Source organism: Corvus kubaryi, unplaced genomic scaffold (genome assembly GCF_017639235.1).
Source record: "Corvus kubaryi isolate FWS band 111438036 unplaced genomic scaffold, C.kubaryi_AGA036_p1.0 37387, whole genome shotgun sequence".
NCBI classification, from domain to species: domain Eukaryota; kingdom Metazoa; phylum Chordata; class Aves; order Passeriformes; family Corvidae; genus Corvus; species Corvus kubaryi.
In genome coordinates, this window is record NW_024581129.1 from 1,946,597 (window position 1) to 1,963,983 (window position 17,387).

Here is a 17,387-nt window from a genome sequence, read left to right on the forward strand (position 1 = left end):
TTGGATTCCTCTATGAGTGAAATTGGATTTGTTGACTCCTATTTCCCCATCTGCCTGTGCTCATTTTTATACACAGAGGAACAGACTGACAGGGTTTGTATTTTCACATCTGCAGATCAAGTCTGCAAACCCTCTTTATAACCTCTGGGTTTGTTTTCATGATGGACGAGCCCCAAGACTTCAGAAACAAAAATACATTTAAACTCCACAGCCTCAGTTCTGCAGCAGTGCTCGAGCCTGTGTTGAATTGCCCAAGAGGGTGGTTGGAGCAAAAGAAAGGGAAGCCATTAGCTCAGAACTGCAGAGACTTTGTGCTCACCTAATAGAAACAAGGAAATGAGCCCCGAGACAGGCCAGTCCCTGCGCTCCTTTGCTGAGGTGCTCTCATTGTCATAAAATGGGTTTCTTAAAAGGCTTCAGATCCAGTGACTGCCCTCACTCCCCTGCTCTGTCCCACTGCTCCCCTTGGCCTCTTCCCTTGAGCTTCAGCCCGTTTTGCCCTCCACTGCCCTGCTCCTCAACCCTCACACACCCTGCCCTCCCTCAGCTGCCTTCTGCACGAGCCCCACGTTCTCCCCCAGGAGCCACCACTGTTCCTCACTGCCTTGGCATCATTTGTCCCTTTGTGGCTCTCAACCTTCCCCTGCTGTGTCCCCTCCATTGAAGCCATCTGTCCTCCAGGGTGGGGATACCCCACGCTCTGGGTTCGTGCGCTCTCTCTCTCCTGTGCACTGGACAAAGGCTTCTGTTTCTGATCACATTTATTGTCCCAGAGCCAGCCAGTTCCCAAGATTTTATGGACTTTAGAATCATAGAATCTTCAAGGTTGGAAGAGACCTTCGAGATGATCCAGTCCAACCATCAATGCAGCACTACCACTGTAACCACAGACCACCACCCAGCACCTCTTAAACGCCTCCGGGGATGGTGCCTCCACCATGTCCCAGCTCAGCCCGTTCCCTTGCCGGAGCAGCCTAACAGAGCCTTTCCCTGTCTCCCCAGGACTGCTGCGTGAGCTACGGGGGAATGTGGTATCTTAAGGGGACGGTGCAGTCCTGACAGCGGTGGCAGCGGTGTCAGGTGATCTCGGGGACGCAAAAGGAACCTGCCGCGGGTGGCACAGCCGGAGCAATGCCGCGGCCTCGGCAGCCAGGGCAGGATCTGAGCTGCTCTGGGGCACGTGGGCATTGCGGGCAGTCACTGACATCCCAACACTCAGAGTTTGCATGGCCTCCGAGGCGCAGGAGCCGCCGGGAAGGCACCGTGGGACCCTGTCTGCAGCTTGATTAATCTGGGATTTCTAATGTATTGCAATTCCCTTTCTGTTTCGTTATGAAAAAATAAAACCATATAGTGACACAGACATGATGGAAAATCATGGTCTAAAACTTTATTTTGTAAGTAACGCCAATAAATTAAATTTGTTTACAAACATCCCAGTTTTTGTTAAATCCCTGGATGCTCATACTTTAGTCTGAGCATTGTCATAGCCCTTGCAGCCCTCTCCATAGAGAGCAGGTAGTCATGTTCATGGGAATGTCAGGCCTGGGAGGGGGGAACAAAATCACTGTCTGTGAACTCTGTACTACATAGCAATTGTTCTCACCTGTCGTCTGTGAAATGAGTTACTTGGAAAAGTACCTACATCTGAAACATGGGGAACAACTACTGGATTTCTTCTACTGGTGTGGGGTTGGTTTGAGGGACTTTGTGTATTACTGATGTGATATAGCGAGGTAGGTAACCGAGGGCACCCTCTGGAAGGCATCCAGCTGTAGTTACCACACGGCAAACATGTAAAACCTCTATTTTGTGTAATTTTTAAATAAAATTTTATCTCAAAGGTCAATTCTACCCCGCCTTGTATTTGTCCAAGAAGAAACAGAAGCTGCACCTGCTCCTTTTACATCCTGAAGGCCTGGGGAGGAAGGACAGAGGTGGAGAGCAAACTGCAGTGCAGTCCCCGAGCTCCCTGGGGCTGTGCAGCAGCAGGGACAGGGACCCAGCCCTGGCGGCACATCCTGAACTGACCATACCTGCAGTACCAGAGGAGTATCTGCTGTGGGCACTGCTCAACACGGGCACTGCTGGTCCTGCTCTCTGCTGTAGCTTCTTCCATCACATGAGAAGCTCAAGGGGATTCTATTGATTTCATCTCCTTATGCTCAGAAAAGGCTGACTTGAGTCGTTGACTAAAATAAGCAGATTAAGGTAGTTAATCCAGATAAGATTGGCTAAGAATATTGTTACCATACTTACGGCATTTTGCATTTTGATGGAAAATAGATATTTTCAAACTGCTAAAACTCTACCTTATTTAATAGGCTAGTGTAATTTATTAACTACATCAATAAAACTGGGATGTGTTTTATGTTCAGGCAGCCCTGGCTGGCACTGACCCACTCACTGCCTGTGGCTGGAAAGCTCTCTGGGAAAGCCACACTCCAAGAGCAGCTCTAAGAAGAGCCCAGCCTGGAGGGGTTTATTGCACAGCCTGCAACAGGTAAGTGCTGCAGGACAGCCAGAGCTCAGCAATAGCACAGGCAGCCATGGGAGAGGTACAGTACAGAAGAATCAAGAAGTTTTGAGGAAATATTTTTGGTATTTTTAAAGCACAAAAATTTTACCTATCAAAGTGCTCTAAATTAGCCAAAAGTAGTAAACCACTGAAGATCACCTATTTTTCCATGTCTTCTGCCCAGCAGGTGTGGATTGCCCCTGAAGTGGTACGGAATACTGGCAGTGAACTTCTTTGTGCCCTTCTCAGGTTCCTGCTTTCAGTCTCCGAATTGGGGTGAGACGGGTCCAGGTGGCAGGGACACAGTGACAGCACAGTAACCTCATGGCACAACAGCTTTTCTGCTTTTCCCCCACTCGCCTCGTTTTTGAACAGTACTGAAATAAGCCACAACAACGAGGAAAAACTACTTACTTTCATCTGGATTTCTGTCCTAGACAGGCCTGTTCTTTTCCATGCAGCTTAACTTTTCTAAAATACAAATTTCATGGGAACTCCATTCTGTAGGAAAGATGACGAGCCTAGATAATGCAGGTGTCATCTGCACCAAGCACACTGTTTCCTGATTGGCACAGATGGATATAATTACTACTTACACATGCAGCTTGACTGGATTATTTATTTGCTTAGAAAAATATTCAGAAGATTCAGAGTCCCATTTTTAAATAATTTTCAGACTGCAATATGTTTTAGAGAAACTCCCACAACATGAAGTCTTAATACTGCACCTGAAGGACGAGCTGAACAGAGAACAGCATAAGGCAGCAGAGCTGCAGCAGCAGCAGCTGGACTAAAGCTGAGAAACTGTCAACATTCCGGGTCAAGGGTTTGGTACCTTGCAGCAACTCGGCAGGAAGCTGCTTCCCAAGAACTGCTGGCCACATTAAGCTTTGAGACCCTTCACAAGGAGAAGGATGTCACCTTTTCATTGTGCCTTTTTTTCTCCCTCTTCATCTGTTTTCTTCACAGCTTGAAGCTGTTCTAAACAACCACCATCTCCATGTTCTTTGTTTTTCAGTAATTAAGTATATATGAATTACTATTAGGGAGTGGAAAAGGAGAGGAAGAACAAGAGTGTGATCCCCCGTTTTCAGTAGGATATGTGCTGGCAGTGTTGTGTTCACTCTCCCACCCCCCCAGGCAGCATGGAATAGGTCCAGAGAGGCTGACACTGGAAGCAACAGACAAAACAATGTAAGGTTTTACCTGGCCTGTCTCCTCAAGCACTTGGAGTTTGTGGTATGTAACATTAAAAGCTATTCCACTATGTCAATGCTACTTCTAAAGTTAAATAGCTAAATAACAACTCTCTAACTTACCAAATACACATAAAAATGTACTTTGCAGACATTCCACCAAAGAACAGTAGGTCCCAAATAACACAGAGTCAATTCACAGTATCTTGCCTTAAGACAAAGTGCCCTACAAAGGAAACTGTATCTAAAAAGCCACACAAACTTTACATCAAATCCTTTCTTAGTAGGAAGACATTTATACTGATCTGTGGGAGAGTTTAGTGATTGTTGAAACATGGTACTGGCTTAAAGCAAGCACAGCTTTCCACCACCCTGCCAAAGCACGCTCAGCTGGACTGCTCCCCTCCTCTGGAGCTGAGGAGATGCTGCCCCTGAGACTGGCTGGGGATTTGCTTTTGTTAATTTTCTACATCAGCGTAGTCACAGGGCTAGATCATCCCTGTGAACCAAAGGAAAGCTTCAGTCTGGTTCTTGTGAGAGATCTGGAGTTCTTAGCTCTGTTGTTTCTGAAGTGGAATAAGGAAACTAGTGTCAGTCACTGCTCTGGCCAGAGATGAAGTGTAATATGAAGTAGTAGTGTAGCATTAAGCTATGATATTTGTTTGCTTTACAACCACTAGTTTGTGTGACAGTGCTGAACATTAAATCTACTGCTACATAGAACAGGGAATCTAGCTGATAACTAACTAGCTTGGTTAACTACAGGGCTACCAGCCAATCCAAAAACATTCATTTTGAGTGCTTAAGAAATACATCCGTTTAAGGGGTCTTCTGACATTCATATGAAGTGTGTTCTTGACTAACAGATAAGGTTATGGCTGAGAGGAGAGAGTCTTGTACTTCGCTCTGTGTTCATCTATTTCTTCCTTTGTTTTTCTGATACAGCTAAAAATCTCCTTGAAGAGTGCTTTATATTCAGGGAGAGCGTTTGTGGAAGAGTCACTTAGCTCAGCAATTGTGAATTCTTGATTGCTAGCTGAAAGATCATACTGGGTGTTTCCCACATTTAGGTCTTTGGAATACTGCTTCAGCGTTTGTACAGCCTTGTGTTTCAAAGAGTCTTCATCCACTTGACACTTCTTCAAAAGTTCCTCATACTTCACTTTCAGAGCATTGTACTGAGCATCAACTTCATTGAGTACAGAGATTCCTCGCTGCTTCACAGCTTCAGCTCTCCTAATACACGTTTCCTCATGGCCCCTGAGAATGTCTGCCCCGGCAGCACTGCTCAGGAGGCTTTCGCTGCTGCTCCGTTTCAGTGCCTTCTTCTCAAGCTCCGATACTGTCAGAAGTCCATCATCTGCCAGGCTCTGACCAAGCTCCCTGTCTAGAGATTCCTTAAATGAAATGAAAAAGGATTCTGGCACCAATTTCTCTGCATTATGGACCGTGTTTTCAGACTGAAGTATCTGTCGCATTTCAGCTACTTCTGCTTCCAGCTCCTCTGCACGAGCCCGATACAAGTCTATGTCAACCAGCCTCCGCTCCAGGTCACAGTTTTCTTTCACCATAAGACTGTATTCCTCTTCCATGGTTACCCTCTTCTCTTTCTCTAGGTTCAGCTGGGCTTGCAGGACTGCCACTGCCTTCTTTAACTTCTCATTTTCTTCTTCTACAGGACTTAGCTGGCTATCCATTGAAGTAATCTTTTCTGCAAACACGTGATCATAAACAAAATACCTGCAGAAAGAAAATAAGGATTATCAAACATAGGAAGTACAGCTGACCACACCTAAAATTTTCCTGTCCTGGGTAACTAATGATGTATTTAAATTGTGTGCTAACACACTTCAGAGCACTCACAGGGGCCATTGCACTTAACCAGTCAGTCGATTTAGTAATCGGAACAGTTTGTAAGGACTTCCATGCCATTGAACCAAGCTCGCAACTTAGGCAGAATAGCAGCTCCTTAACAGTTTCAAGTTACAGACGAGATGATTGAATAATCTAAGTTTAAATTATAATTTCAGTTTAAATACACATTGCCTCCCTGTACCATACAGTACTTTCTGACACTGATTTTTTTCTACAGCACTCCACTCCTGTAAATTTTGTCACTATCGATGGTAGGAACAAGCTTCATAATTAACAAAGCAATGCTGTAGGCTGGTATTTTCACGACCCTTTGGCAGCTTGAAGGATTCACTTATCTTTTGAATTGCCAAGAAATAACTTCTTTTTGGATGTACAATTTATTCTGGAGTACTACCTCCATGTAGTGCTGAAGCCCAGACACAAAGAGCCCATTCTATCTGTGGAGATGCTTCTCTTACAAAACTGCCCTCTAGGCTTGCAGTTACTCTGAGCTTTTACCATGTGATTGTCCCGATGGGCCCCCTAATGCAGTTCAGCTGGGTCAAATGGCTCTACATTTAAATGGCAACCCAGTGCTCCATGCACTATCTTCCCAGCTTTTAGGATCATTTTAACCAGCTTCAGTTCAGGTAAGCTAAAGAAGCGTCCATCGACATTCAAGGAAAGGATAAGTTAGAGAAAATATTTTGCATTGAATAAGTTTGTTTTTCTGATTATCTGTGTGTTTGCTTTTATCTGACTGAAAACACTGGGGTGCAAACTGTTGTAAGCTTTCCAGGCTACCATTTGATATGGCTGGCTCTGGGGGAGAAAGTGGTGTACCACTACTGGTGTGGTCTAGAAGCAGGCCAGAAGTAATGGCAGCACCACACAGTGCAGATACTTTGGTAGTTGTGAACATCAGATAATTCTTCTTCCAGCTTGTCTGCTATCTGTGCTTGTGTCTTAGTTCTTAAAGTTTTGCTTAAAATAGTTTCAGTGTTCTTTACTATGTAAGGTAAAAAGTCTTACTGGCGGAGGTCATACAGCTCCTTCAAACATGAGAAGCTGTGCATTGATCTTGGCTGCTCAGATCTCTCCTGGCTCATCCGGCCTCGTCCAGGCTTTTTCAGTTCTTCCACTTGGCGTTGCAGGTCATCTATGTGTGTTTGTAGACTTTCAATAGTCTCTGTCAAGCTAGAAAGTGAAAAGACCTTTAAATAAAACTAACCTTTCAATTTACCAGTATTGTAGAACGCCACTGGACAGAGACAGCCACCCAGTAACTACACAAATACACCTGGACTGCTCTTATTGGTATTATCAGCTGGGGGGTGAGGGAATATGTAAAAGTTTGTTACCTTATTATCTTTTGTTGTGAAGCTCTACTTTCTGCAACCAGTTTTTGATTCGTGTCTTCCAGTTCTCTTGCTGTCACGTCCAGCTGTTCGTAGACTTTTGCATGCTGGTCATTCATCTGCCGCAAGAGCTCCACTTGCTTTGTGAGGTACTGCAAGACAGTTCTGCTGTTACTGCTTTACACTTGAAACACAAGCCACAACTCCTGTTTTCCATTTTTATTCACATTCAGAGAGAAACTCCTGAGTTTTACAAATGTAAATTCCTGTGTTTGCTTTGGTAAGCTCAAGAGGCTATAGGTAACTCACCAGGCAGCTTGCCTTTGGTCATGGAGGTCACCCCAGGCTGATCCAGCAGCCTTTTACCTGGAGGAGCTGCGTTTGATGGTGCCAGCTGTCCTTATCTGTGCCCACGCCTTCTGATGGGGCTGTGCTGCAGTCAGCACTGACAGAGCCTTCAGATTCCAACACAGCCCTCAACTGTCCGCTGTGGCCTAAAGGTTGCAGTGGGCTCCAACAGAAATTTCTTAACTGTGTTGACCCAACAACTTTCTCAGCATTAAAACTGAAATATTGGGTAGCACCATACATAACTAAATTTATTTTCAGCTGACCTAAGTTTTTCCAGTCTGAAGCAGCATTAGGTTCAGCACAGCAGAATTTAGGTTGTGGTCACACTTAAGACAGTATGTGGGCTAATATGTGTCAGGAAGTATAATCAAGTTATTGAATTCAAATCTTTAATTACTCACAGAGAACTATTCCAGTTACTGTAATCCCAAACAAAGGTCTTCTGGCCTTTTTTAAAAAATAAAGCCTCACATGAAGTATTCTCAATTTAATCCTTTTGGGTTTTACAATTAACTACATAGAGTATTTAGTTTCCTGAATAATGTCAGAAAGCTTGGAATTCTTAGTCTAAGCAGTTCGCAATCACCTAAAGCTCTTAAAAAAAGTATTTGATATTCTCCCACCCAGGACATGAGCATTTACATGAGACAGTTTTTTTCAGTTTGAGTCTAACCCCCTAAATCTGAAATATTTTGTTCTTGCATAGAATTTGTATTTTGCAATATATTTTGTATTGCTACATGTTACTTTCTTAAAAGTAAGCTTTAAGTAGCAACATCCAGCAAACTCCTAGGCAGAATTACTTCTCTTTACATAGGCCTGTTACATACTAAAAAACTTCTAATATTCTACTTAACCTTTTACCTCATTAAAAGATTGGTGGGTTTACATTTTAGGCAATTTAAGAACAGATAATAAGTTTATCTAGGACTAGTAACTGCTCCATACAGACTTCTAGAAGATCAACATGATAGCTGTTGGCTAGATCCTTTTGTAGCCTGTGCACACATGACAGAGGATTTACACAAAAATAGAACGTAGATTAGCAGTAGAATCTCAGTGTGACCCACTTCAGATTAACTTTCCCTATTGGTTATAGCTGAGGAAGGAGCTGGATATCCTCAGACTTTCCTTAGCAAAAGGAGTGTGGCCAAGCACAGGAGCCAAGGCTTTAGTGCCTGAAGAGATGTTGCCACTTATTACAATGGGCTTTTGCAGAAGTTTGAGATGAATGGAAGGGGTGAAGCACCACTTCCTTCACCTTCCATCTCCAGTATCTTCAGGGCTGGTGTCCCGTTGTCGTGGTATAACCAGACCACCAAAAGATGATGTAATAAATACTTTAGACGTTCACATTTAATCCACGTCCCCTACAACTGAGCACCTAACATGAAGCAGCACTTTGCATTCTAGCACATGAAAATTGGACAGTGTCAGGATTCCAGTGTCTGAGTGCTGAGAACAGATTCAGGCAGGAATAAAGTTGCTGTTTCCACCCAGACTTTATTACATCTGCAGTGATTAGTTAGTGGCACACGTGTCAGCACAAAGGTCAGGTATAATGATCCAAATGTAAAATGCTTAATATGTTAGTATTTAATATATGAGATGTAATCTTAAGCACATCAGAGACTTTGACCCTTCTCTTTCAGTGCAGGCAAAGCAGTGCCATATTTCAGAATGATTTCTCAGCCAGTTCCAGACTTTGCTACCTGTAAGATCCAAATTAATAGGAAAAAGGCCCCAAAAACTTACACAGATACTGCACTGTAAAAGCCAGTACAAAAATTCAGCAGAGTAGCTACAGGAACAGCTGAAAGATCACATGTAGGTTGCAGAGACAAGCACTTGAAAATTGGGAAAAAATCAAGCACAGAGACTAAATCTGCCATTTGCACAGGTAACCTGTGCAACAGGGTATCCTGTGATCCCACAAGAGAAACAAATGCTGGTATGAAAATAATAGACTGAAGTGCTTTACCAGCTAAGTACTACACCTTGCATATGAAAAATTTATTCCCATTTGTTTCAGTGAATTCCTGTAACAATTCCTCGTGCCAGTAAGCTAATATACTCAGTTCCCCAGCTGGAGGGTTTCTCTGGGTATTTGATCTCTGGGTTCATCTTCCCTTTTCTACCAGAAATCCATAGGCAAGAGAAACTTCTTTGGAGGAAGAAAAATTTTTTGTTGCTATTACACTTTAAAATGGCACTGGGGAAAGAGAAAAGATTGAGACAGGAGATGGAACTGAGAAGACAGTGTGTTGTAACAGCAGATACAAATACAGCCTTTGGCTCAACAGGCTGGGCAAATAAAAGGTGCAGGCACTATTTATGTGTCTGAAGCATCACAAAAACTGTTCTCCCACTCTCCCCCTCCCCTTTCGGAGGGAGCTAATAGGACAATCTAATACACATCTCCTATCCTCCTTGGGGGATAGGAGAAAAGAGACTGAAGAGGTATCAGATAAAGCCTTCAAAAAGTAGTATTGCCCAAATCTTGGTAGAGCAAGACATTGAGAGAAAAAATTCCTCTGTCATGTCTGAGGTAGTCTGACCACACAAGTACTTGACCCTGCAACACACCAACTATAGATCACTGCTGGAAGGACATTCATGACACTTCCTGGAGCTGAAGCTCTCTTATGTAGTCAATAAACACTGACCCACCAGAACAGCTTAAGCAAATAAACTGGCTTAAACCAATAGGATATTGTGTTCTTAACGGCACCGGACTATTTCTGTAAATCAATGTAGCTTAGCAATAGTATATTTTCCATATTTCTAGACAGTGTTAAAATCCAGCTGCTTATTAAGTAGCTACACTCAATGAGCCAGGTTAGTTGCCTATCACAAAGTTCTGGTGTGTTATTTCAAAAGGTGTGTCGTAACTCTGCTAAACACTTTCTTACACGTGGTTGTTCATACAAGTGTTGAACCTTGTCTACAGTGTTTGTATAGCACCTTGGAAGGGCTTGTCCTCTCTACATCTTAAGAATGGATCTTTTTATAAAAACTATTCATGGCAATGAGTTATTTTCAGCCTCTGCATAAGTAAATACACCTTTTAACGCTGCAGCACTAATATAAATATCAGCCATTCCAACCATTGTATCCCAGAATGAATAGGATAACAAAGATTACATTTAGTACATAACAGAAAAAAGCCAAATATATGAGGTACAAAACAAAAGTAACTTCTCAAAAAACTCCCACAAATCAAACCTGCACTCAGAAACTGTTTATCACTTACTAAAAATGCTGCATTTGTGTTGACTACTTTAAAGACACCTATATATCTTTAAGTACTAAGCTTAGGATTCTTTCAGTTACCTGTTGCCACTACAATAGTGAGCGTTTTCAGTCTGAAGTTGCAGCTGTACAAAATGCACATCTCTTACCTGCAGAAGTACTGCTAGCACAAAGGAAATTGGATTTTGTAAAAATCTGGTATATACCAGTCACAGCCTGTGCCCTGTGATTCACACCAGAACCAAACTGAAATGCTGACTATGTTTTCAATATGTTGTCAGTCAGCAAAGTCCTGAATATTTAATAATTTGATTATTAGAGACCATGCATTGCCCTCTAATAGCTGAAAAAATCTCATTATGCTGACAAATGCTAGGTCTGCAAGAACATAGGCAATATTAAAAAAAGGAATTGCCAAAAATAGCCAGGTTTTCCCACTCTGTTTCCTAAAGATGAGTAGTTTTGAAAGGATGGTTATGTTTTTGGGTTTTTTCCCCTGGAAAATATGGGACAATATATCCACTATGTCCTATATTTAGATACTACTTAAGTGGGATTTTTTTTTCCTGGGTTTTTTTGATCGTTTGTTGGCTTTTTTTGTCCTTGTAGAGTTTCTTTTACATCAAAATAGACTTTAGCTCCTTTTATCACAGCCCAGTTTATGTATGGAAGTATATATCTTTAGATTTTACTTAAATCTCACACCTGCACTTATCAGCATTTAAATTTCAGTGAGAATTCATTAAAACTCTCATGTAATACTTTAAATTATTAATGTATTTATCATCATATAATTTAATGTCATTTTACCTGGCAAGATCAGCAAAGTTGAGCAATAAAAATAACTGAAGTATCTTTTCTGTACAAAACTGAAAAATACCAATCATTTGTCATTAAACAAACCAAACCCAACATGACATTTCGTGGCACAAAGCTTTTGGTAATCAGAAAAACAGTTCTAAGTATGATCTACCTATACTGGTTCTCAAATTCTCAAAACAGCAGAAGTGGTGAAAGATTGTTCAGTATTTTCCATCAGATCTCAAGGAATTCAGATCTTAATTTATACACTGTATGTTGCAGGTCTAGATGCTTTCACACGGGGATCCTTCAGATATGTTACCTCTATCTCCTGCAATTGCTCTTGATTTGTTGCATACATTTGCTGTAAGGATTCTTCTAGTTCAGTGTTACGGTCCAGTAGTGTCTTCCCAAGCTCAGCTGCAAGGTGAAGATCTAAACAAAGAAATCATGTTTGCATGTGAGTGAGAGAAACAATAATGCAATCTAATTCTAAAGCATGTTATCAAATACTTGAGGTATTTTCATTGCTGTTATAACTGCTCCAAGGTATCTCCAGTACCCAAAATGGAAGTTAGCTTACACTGAGTTAGGACATTCATCTACCATCTCTAATGCAAGTCTAAGTTGGCCCTGAGATGCAGAGACACTCTGTGTCATGAAGCTTCCTCAGTCCCTCCACAAGCCGTCCAGACACACCCAGCCACGTTCACCTCCCACCCTGTGCCCGGTCTGCACCACCTCTGCCCAACGTATCTTGAGGTTCACCATCTTTACAGCACTCAGAAGAATAAGCATAGGAGACCCTGTAAATGTTCCTCAGACCCAGGCCAAAGCTGATGAACTCTTTATTTACTTGACTGTTCCTACCCATTACTCCTTCAGAGTTCAGGTCACTCAGGATCAAAGTGCTAAATGAAAGTTTTAGATGCTTTTTATGGTGAACCAGTAATATCAAAAGACATAAAACTGATGGAGGCTTGCAGCTATTCTGCTTTTCAAGCTCATAAACCCAGGTGACAAGAATTGTTTCATGTGCTCCAAAACATCACTTTAAATGTCATTTGTTCTCAGGCACTTAATCTCCATTTCACTTCAGTCATCTTCAATCACCTCCAGGGTGCAGTGACTGTAGTTGTCGCAAATTAAGAAATAAGTCATCTGAACACTCAGCTTTCTAGAAGGAAGCTTGATATTTGCTCAACAGAATCAGAAGTGCTAGATATCATATAATATTATGTTTAAAGACAAGTGTAATTTAAAAGCTAACATAATGTGACAAAGCAATAAATCCTGGTATTAATGCTAAAATTGTAATTACTCTGTGCAAAGTACTACATGTCAAAGATCCAAAAGATTTCTAGAAATCTCTGATTTTCCACCTCCTTCCCCTCACATGACCCATGACCTGCATGCATGCAGTACAACCTAGTTGGTTCTCACACAGAACTTGTATCATTAATGGGAAAGAGACAGAAGAAAAGTCAAGAAAAACTTTGAGTCACATCAAGAAGCCTTAAATTAATAAACAGGAGACATGTATTGCATCATCAGTAGTTACAGCCAGAGAAGAGAACACATTAATTCCATTTTCATCTGACTGCAATGGCCTTTCTTTAACATGTTATCCTACCTCTTTCCTGCCCCCTCTCATTTATCTTATCAGCTAGGAACTGTAATACATACAATACTGTTCCAAGATTGTTTTGTGCTAACCTTCAGTTTGGCAGCCTGTCCAAAATGATTACTCCATCTCCATACATAAGCCAAAGATCTTATTCAGACCAAATTCAGACTTACAAGGACAAGTCAGTACAAACACTTGCCTATAAAGTTGTAGATGTCCAATTCTGGCAAAACAACAGCTGTGCTATTCTTTACACATTCTTTACAGCCACAATGCATTGTTTCCTACCTTAAGGTCAGATTCTTAGCATAAATGCCATAAAAATTATTTAAAAGAAATCCCACTGCATGGGAGTTCTTCAGTTTCAAAAGATGTATGATTAGAAGGCACAAGGCATATTGGTCTGTACTTAGTTGTTTATCCTCACATTGCTTTTTCACCATAGCACCACTCATTACAAAGCAGCCTATGCTAGAGCTGGATTTAAAGTATTTGGATAACGAAACCTTAAGGCATCCTGCTTAAATTTTTCCCATTTGGTAAACAGATTGCACATTGTTTACCATGGACAGAGTAACTCCCAGTCAAACACCAAGCTGTTTGTTCTATCTCATTATGGAATACTGTAGTCTTCAAATTCAGTGAATTCATTATCCTATAGAAAATGGAGTCCTGCTTCACAAAATCTTGTACTGCACAGATCTTTACTAGGAGCCACAATCTTTACAACAATACTAGCATCATTCAAGGCAAAGACTAAATAGTCTATTCTTTTATTTTAATAGAGTAGAATAAGAGCTTTAGAGAGGATTTAGGATTATGTTAAAGACATAATACATAATGGAATTACTATCATTTCCCTTCCCAAAGTGAAAGTTTGTTTTCATGTTTAAGTACATTTAGGAGTTTATAGCTTCATTTTTAAATGCCCCCTCATCTACTAAATCAACTAGCACATACCACACAGTACTTGGAATACAAGGTGAATAATAGAATTACTGTCATACTTCACACTCGTTCTGTTTGTTAGACTGGCAGAAGCACAAATGGGTTACTATGGGAGAAACACTTTTATAATTAAGACAATTTGTTTCTGACGGGGAGGATACAAGTGGGAGCGCTCAAGAACATACAATAAAACCTTAACCACAGAGAAAGCAAGTACTGAAATAATTTCACCTCTTCTAAAATTCAGAATTTTTTTGCATTGATTTTTCTACATTGTCAAGTACCTGGAAGCCCTATTAAGAGCAAATTTTACAAGTGAGGTGTCCCATGTATGTTTTCCAGATACAAAATGGAAAGTGTTAATTTACATTTCTCTGGAGAGAGTTATGGTAGAACACTAGAAGCAAAACTGCATTTTCTGTTGTAAATTTATGTAAAGCAACAACTAAATTCTGACAGACATGCATTTTTCCTTTTCACCATAAAGATGGAAGCAGAGAGGTTTTTAATAATGCAAAATATGTCTGTGCAGATCTAAAGATCTTCATTTTCGTAAATCTGATTAGTTGTACTGGCGTTTACCAGCTCCATCAGAAATCCCCAAAGCCAGACTTCAAGGATGTCTTCTGTGATGTTGAACAGCCCTCACTTACCAGCGCCTTACAATCTCTGACTGCATTACCATCATTGAAAAAAAGATAAAAACAGTACCAAAATCCTTCTCATCTACTTTTTCATAACCCACCTAACAAAATTATTCAGAAATTTTCAATATAAAATTAAGCCTGTTCTTTTAAACAGCAAAAGGCATCAATTGTGCAAGATGTATTAGTAAACCTAGTTGAAGTTTACTTAACTGTAAAATTAAACCTTTATTTTTTTACTTAGTTTCCTATTTCCTATTCTGTACTCAGAATACCCTCTATTCCATAAAAGTGAGTAACAGCAAGATGCAAAAAGAGCAGTCATATAAAAAAATTCTCTTTTGAAGGTCAGCATACTTCAGCAAAACATTGCAGAAGGATGGCTGTTCCCATCTTTACAAGATTTCCACGAGCACTTTTTGCATGAGCAGTATGCCAGAAAAGCCCATCTCTGCTGTCAAGGCAAAAATCTTTGGTAAGTAGGAAGACTGCCAAGGTTTTCCAAAACCCCTACCCTAATTTTAAGTTTCAAAGACTGGCTGACAAGGACTTCAGGCTTGTTTCAGGGTGCATTCTAATGTTTTACAACCTAGGTTCTCATAATCACACTCACCAGTTTTTAAACATGCACTGATTGTTTGGGTTGTGAAGGGTTTCACGAGACCTTGATAAGCACTCCTACTACCCTGTTTACACACATCTGTGTGTCTTAGCCTTAGCAGCAGGAGGAGTAGTATCCTTCAGAGTCCAGAAATAAAGTACAGCACAACATTTGAAAAACATTCCTGTAAGGAATTCCTTCTTTGCGTTTCAACTTGCCCATCAGTTTATTTTCCCCCTTTTCCTTTTTGCGAGGCTATTAGTTGCTTCCATTTAAGCTTGAGAACAGAGAATCCCCAGAAAAAGACTGTTCACATGTTGAGAGCGCATTAACCAACCCCCAAAAAGCAGTAACCTCTAGAATGGAATACTGTTTCTTAAAAGTTGACAGCAGAGTCAACTGGTGATTATTTCCTTTATTTTAATTAAAATGAAAGCAGAGAAACATCGAGAAGGCAAGAAGTCAGTTGTTATACATTGTGAAGTCTTTTTGTAGGTCTTCTATTCCATAAACACTGACATAGTAAAAACATTACTGAATCATGTCTTCAAATTTTTCACTCTCTTCCCTTTGACAGCCAACAGTAGTTTCAGGATCTTATTTAAACTGATTTGTTTGTATCCTAGAGCCAGGAAAACATCAATTTTGGGTGAAGAGTACCTAAATACAGCTTTCAAACAGTTAGCTGTTTTATATAGTATATAATTAGAGAGACCTGTTCCTGTCTTAAGAAAGTTTCTGCTGTCAGATGCCTGATCTCAGTGTGAATACTGTTTAGCTTTCTCTATGGTTTACAGTACAGCAGCCCCCAGCAATCCCAAGAATTAATGTATTTCAACATAAAAGCAAAACACGTAAGACTGGAGCAGGTTTGCAGGAAGCCACTTCACCACTTTTGAGCTGGCCTTTCAAAACAAATTTGGGATTAAGAACAAAAAGTAGAACTATGTAACTTAGGTAAATACCAGTCATAAATGCCACTAAACTCTTACGGAAATTGCACATTCTTCTCGTATCATGCCTGTTAAAAAGATTTTTAGTGCAATTATAATTGTATTCTGGGCTCCCTTCTCATCTGTGAAATGAGAACAGCATTTACCTCTTGCATGTAGTGTTTTAAGACCTATTGATGGAATTACATACAGAAGCGACACGTATATTTCTGAGACATAATGGAGTCATTTGATATTTTAATAAGAAAACCTAAAAAGTTTTTATTAAGGAACCTGCGACTAATCGAGCACTGCTGCGACTACAACTTCATCGACTGGAAGCCCTTACAAAGAACTCAACAGGGCGCAACAGCGCATCCCACCCGGTGCTTCCAGCGCCTGCCCCGAACAGAAGCTGCTTCACCTTCCGTGCAAGGTGCAACTTTTCGGCGAGCCGCTTCCCTCCCTCCGGGCGGAGAGAGACCCCGGCACCATTCAGCTCGGCTGCCGCACCTCCTTCCCTCAGACAAAGACGGCCGCAGTCGTTACCGGTGACAGCGATCCCGCGGCGGCGGGAAGCGCGGCCGTGCGGGGATCCCGGGCTCCGACGCTCCGAGCCCGGCACGACCGACCCGCCCGCCGCCGCCCTGCCACCCCCGGCCCCCGAGCGCCCTTCCCGCCGCCCCGCGGCGCCGCTGCCTCCTCGCCGCCCGCCGCGGCCCCTTCCCTCACACGCCCTCCTCGCCGCAGCCCCTATCCTCACACACCCCGCGCCCGGCGGTTCTCCACGGCCCCTTGCCTCACACGCTCCGCTCAATGCGGCCCCTACCCGCACCCCCGCGGCGGTTCCCCACGGCCCCTTCCCTCACATACCCGGCTCGCTGCGCTCCCTCCCTCACACGCCCCCCGCCGCCGCCCCGGCTCTCCGGCCCCGGCTCACCTTGTTGCAGGTCCTGCTGGTCGTACCAGGGCTCATCCTCGCGGATCTCGAACTCCTCTACCAGGCTGTCGGCCAGCATCGCGCCCCTTCCCTTCCCGGGCGGCTGAGCCGGCAGCGCCCACCCCACGATCCCCCTCGCACCGAGCGGGGCAGAGCGAGCCGGCAGCCGCTCCCCGCCTCAGCAGCCGCCTCCGGCCATTGCCGAGCGGTTCCGGACTTTGCCGAACCTCTCCCCCTTCTGGCCGGGCTGCGCCGGCGGCAACGTGGCAGCTGCTGCCGCCGCCCGCCCCCCGCCTCCTGCGATTCAAACACAGCACCCTCGCCTCGCCTCGCCGGCGGGCAGCCAATGGGGAGCCGCCCGCCGC

The 17,387-nt window shown here is 42.6% G+C and overlaps 2 protein-coding genes across 4 annotated transcripts in view; one reads left to right on the forward strand and one right to left on the reverse strand.

The window, feature by feature from the left end:
- Positions 1-1,849, forward strand: part of POLR3E (RNA polymerase III subunit E) — a 29,306-nt gene extending 27,457 nt beyond the window's left edge. For both annotated transcript variants that reach the window (XM_042036797.1, XM_042036799.1), the window contains one exon: positions 1,003-1,849. In XM_042036797.1, coding sequence (XP_041892731.1) covers positions 1,003-1,059 — 57 coding nt within the window. In that variant the 3' untranslated portion in view covers positions 1,060-1,849. The remainder of the gene's footprint in view (positions 1-1,002) is intronic.
- On the reverse strand, positions 1,366-17,371 carry CDR2 (cerebellar degeneration related protein 2). Of its 2 annotated transcripts, none has more exons than XM_042036805.1 (5): positions 17,023-17,371; positions 11,653-11,765; positions 6,930-7,078; positions 6,601-6,765; positions 1,366-5,454 (listed from the first exon to the last, which is right to left on the reverse strand). In XM_042036805.1, exons 1-5 carry the CDS (start codon positions 17,099-17,101, stop codon positions 4,587-4,589), a joined length of 1,374 nt encoding a protein of 457 aa, XP_041892739.1. In that variant the 5' UTR covers positions 17,102-17,371; the 3' UTR covers positions 1,366-4,586. The 2 variants fall into 2 exon arrangements, with proteins under 2 accessions (XP_041892739.1, XP_041892740.1); XM_042036806.1 differs by lacking the exon at positions 17,023-17,371 and adding an exon at positions 8,202-8,275 and having other exon boundaries at positions 11,653-11,723.
- Positions 17,372-17,387: the final 16 nt, after the last annotated feature.

Excerpts from the sequence above, each read along its gene's own strand:
- CDR2 (XM_042036805.1), bottom strand. The coding sequence starts at position 17,101 with ATGCTGGCCGACAGCCTGGTAGAGGAGTTCGAGATCCGCGAGGATGAG. Across the intron at positions 11,766-17,022 it reads CCAGCAGGACCTGCAACAAG|ATCTTCACCTTGCAGCTGAG; the intron begins GTGAGCCGGGGC and ends TTCTTTGTTTAG. Across the intron at positions 5,455-6,600 it reads GAGCTGTATGACCTCCGCCA|GTATTTTGTTTATGATCACG; the intron begins GTAAGACTTTTT and ends TTCTTTCTGCAG.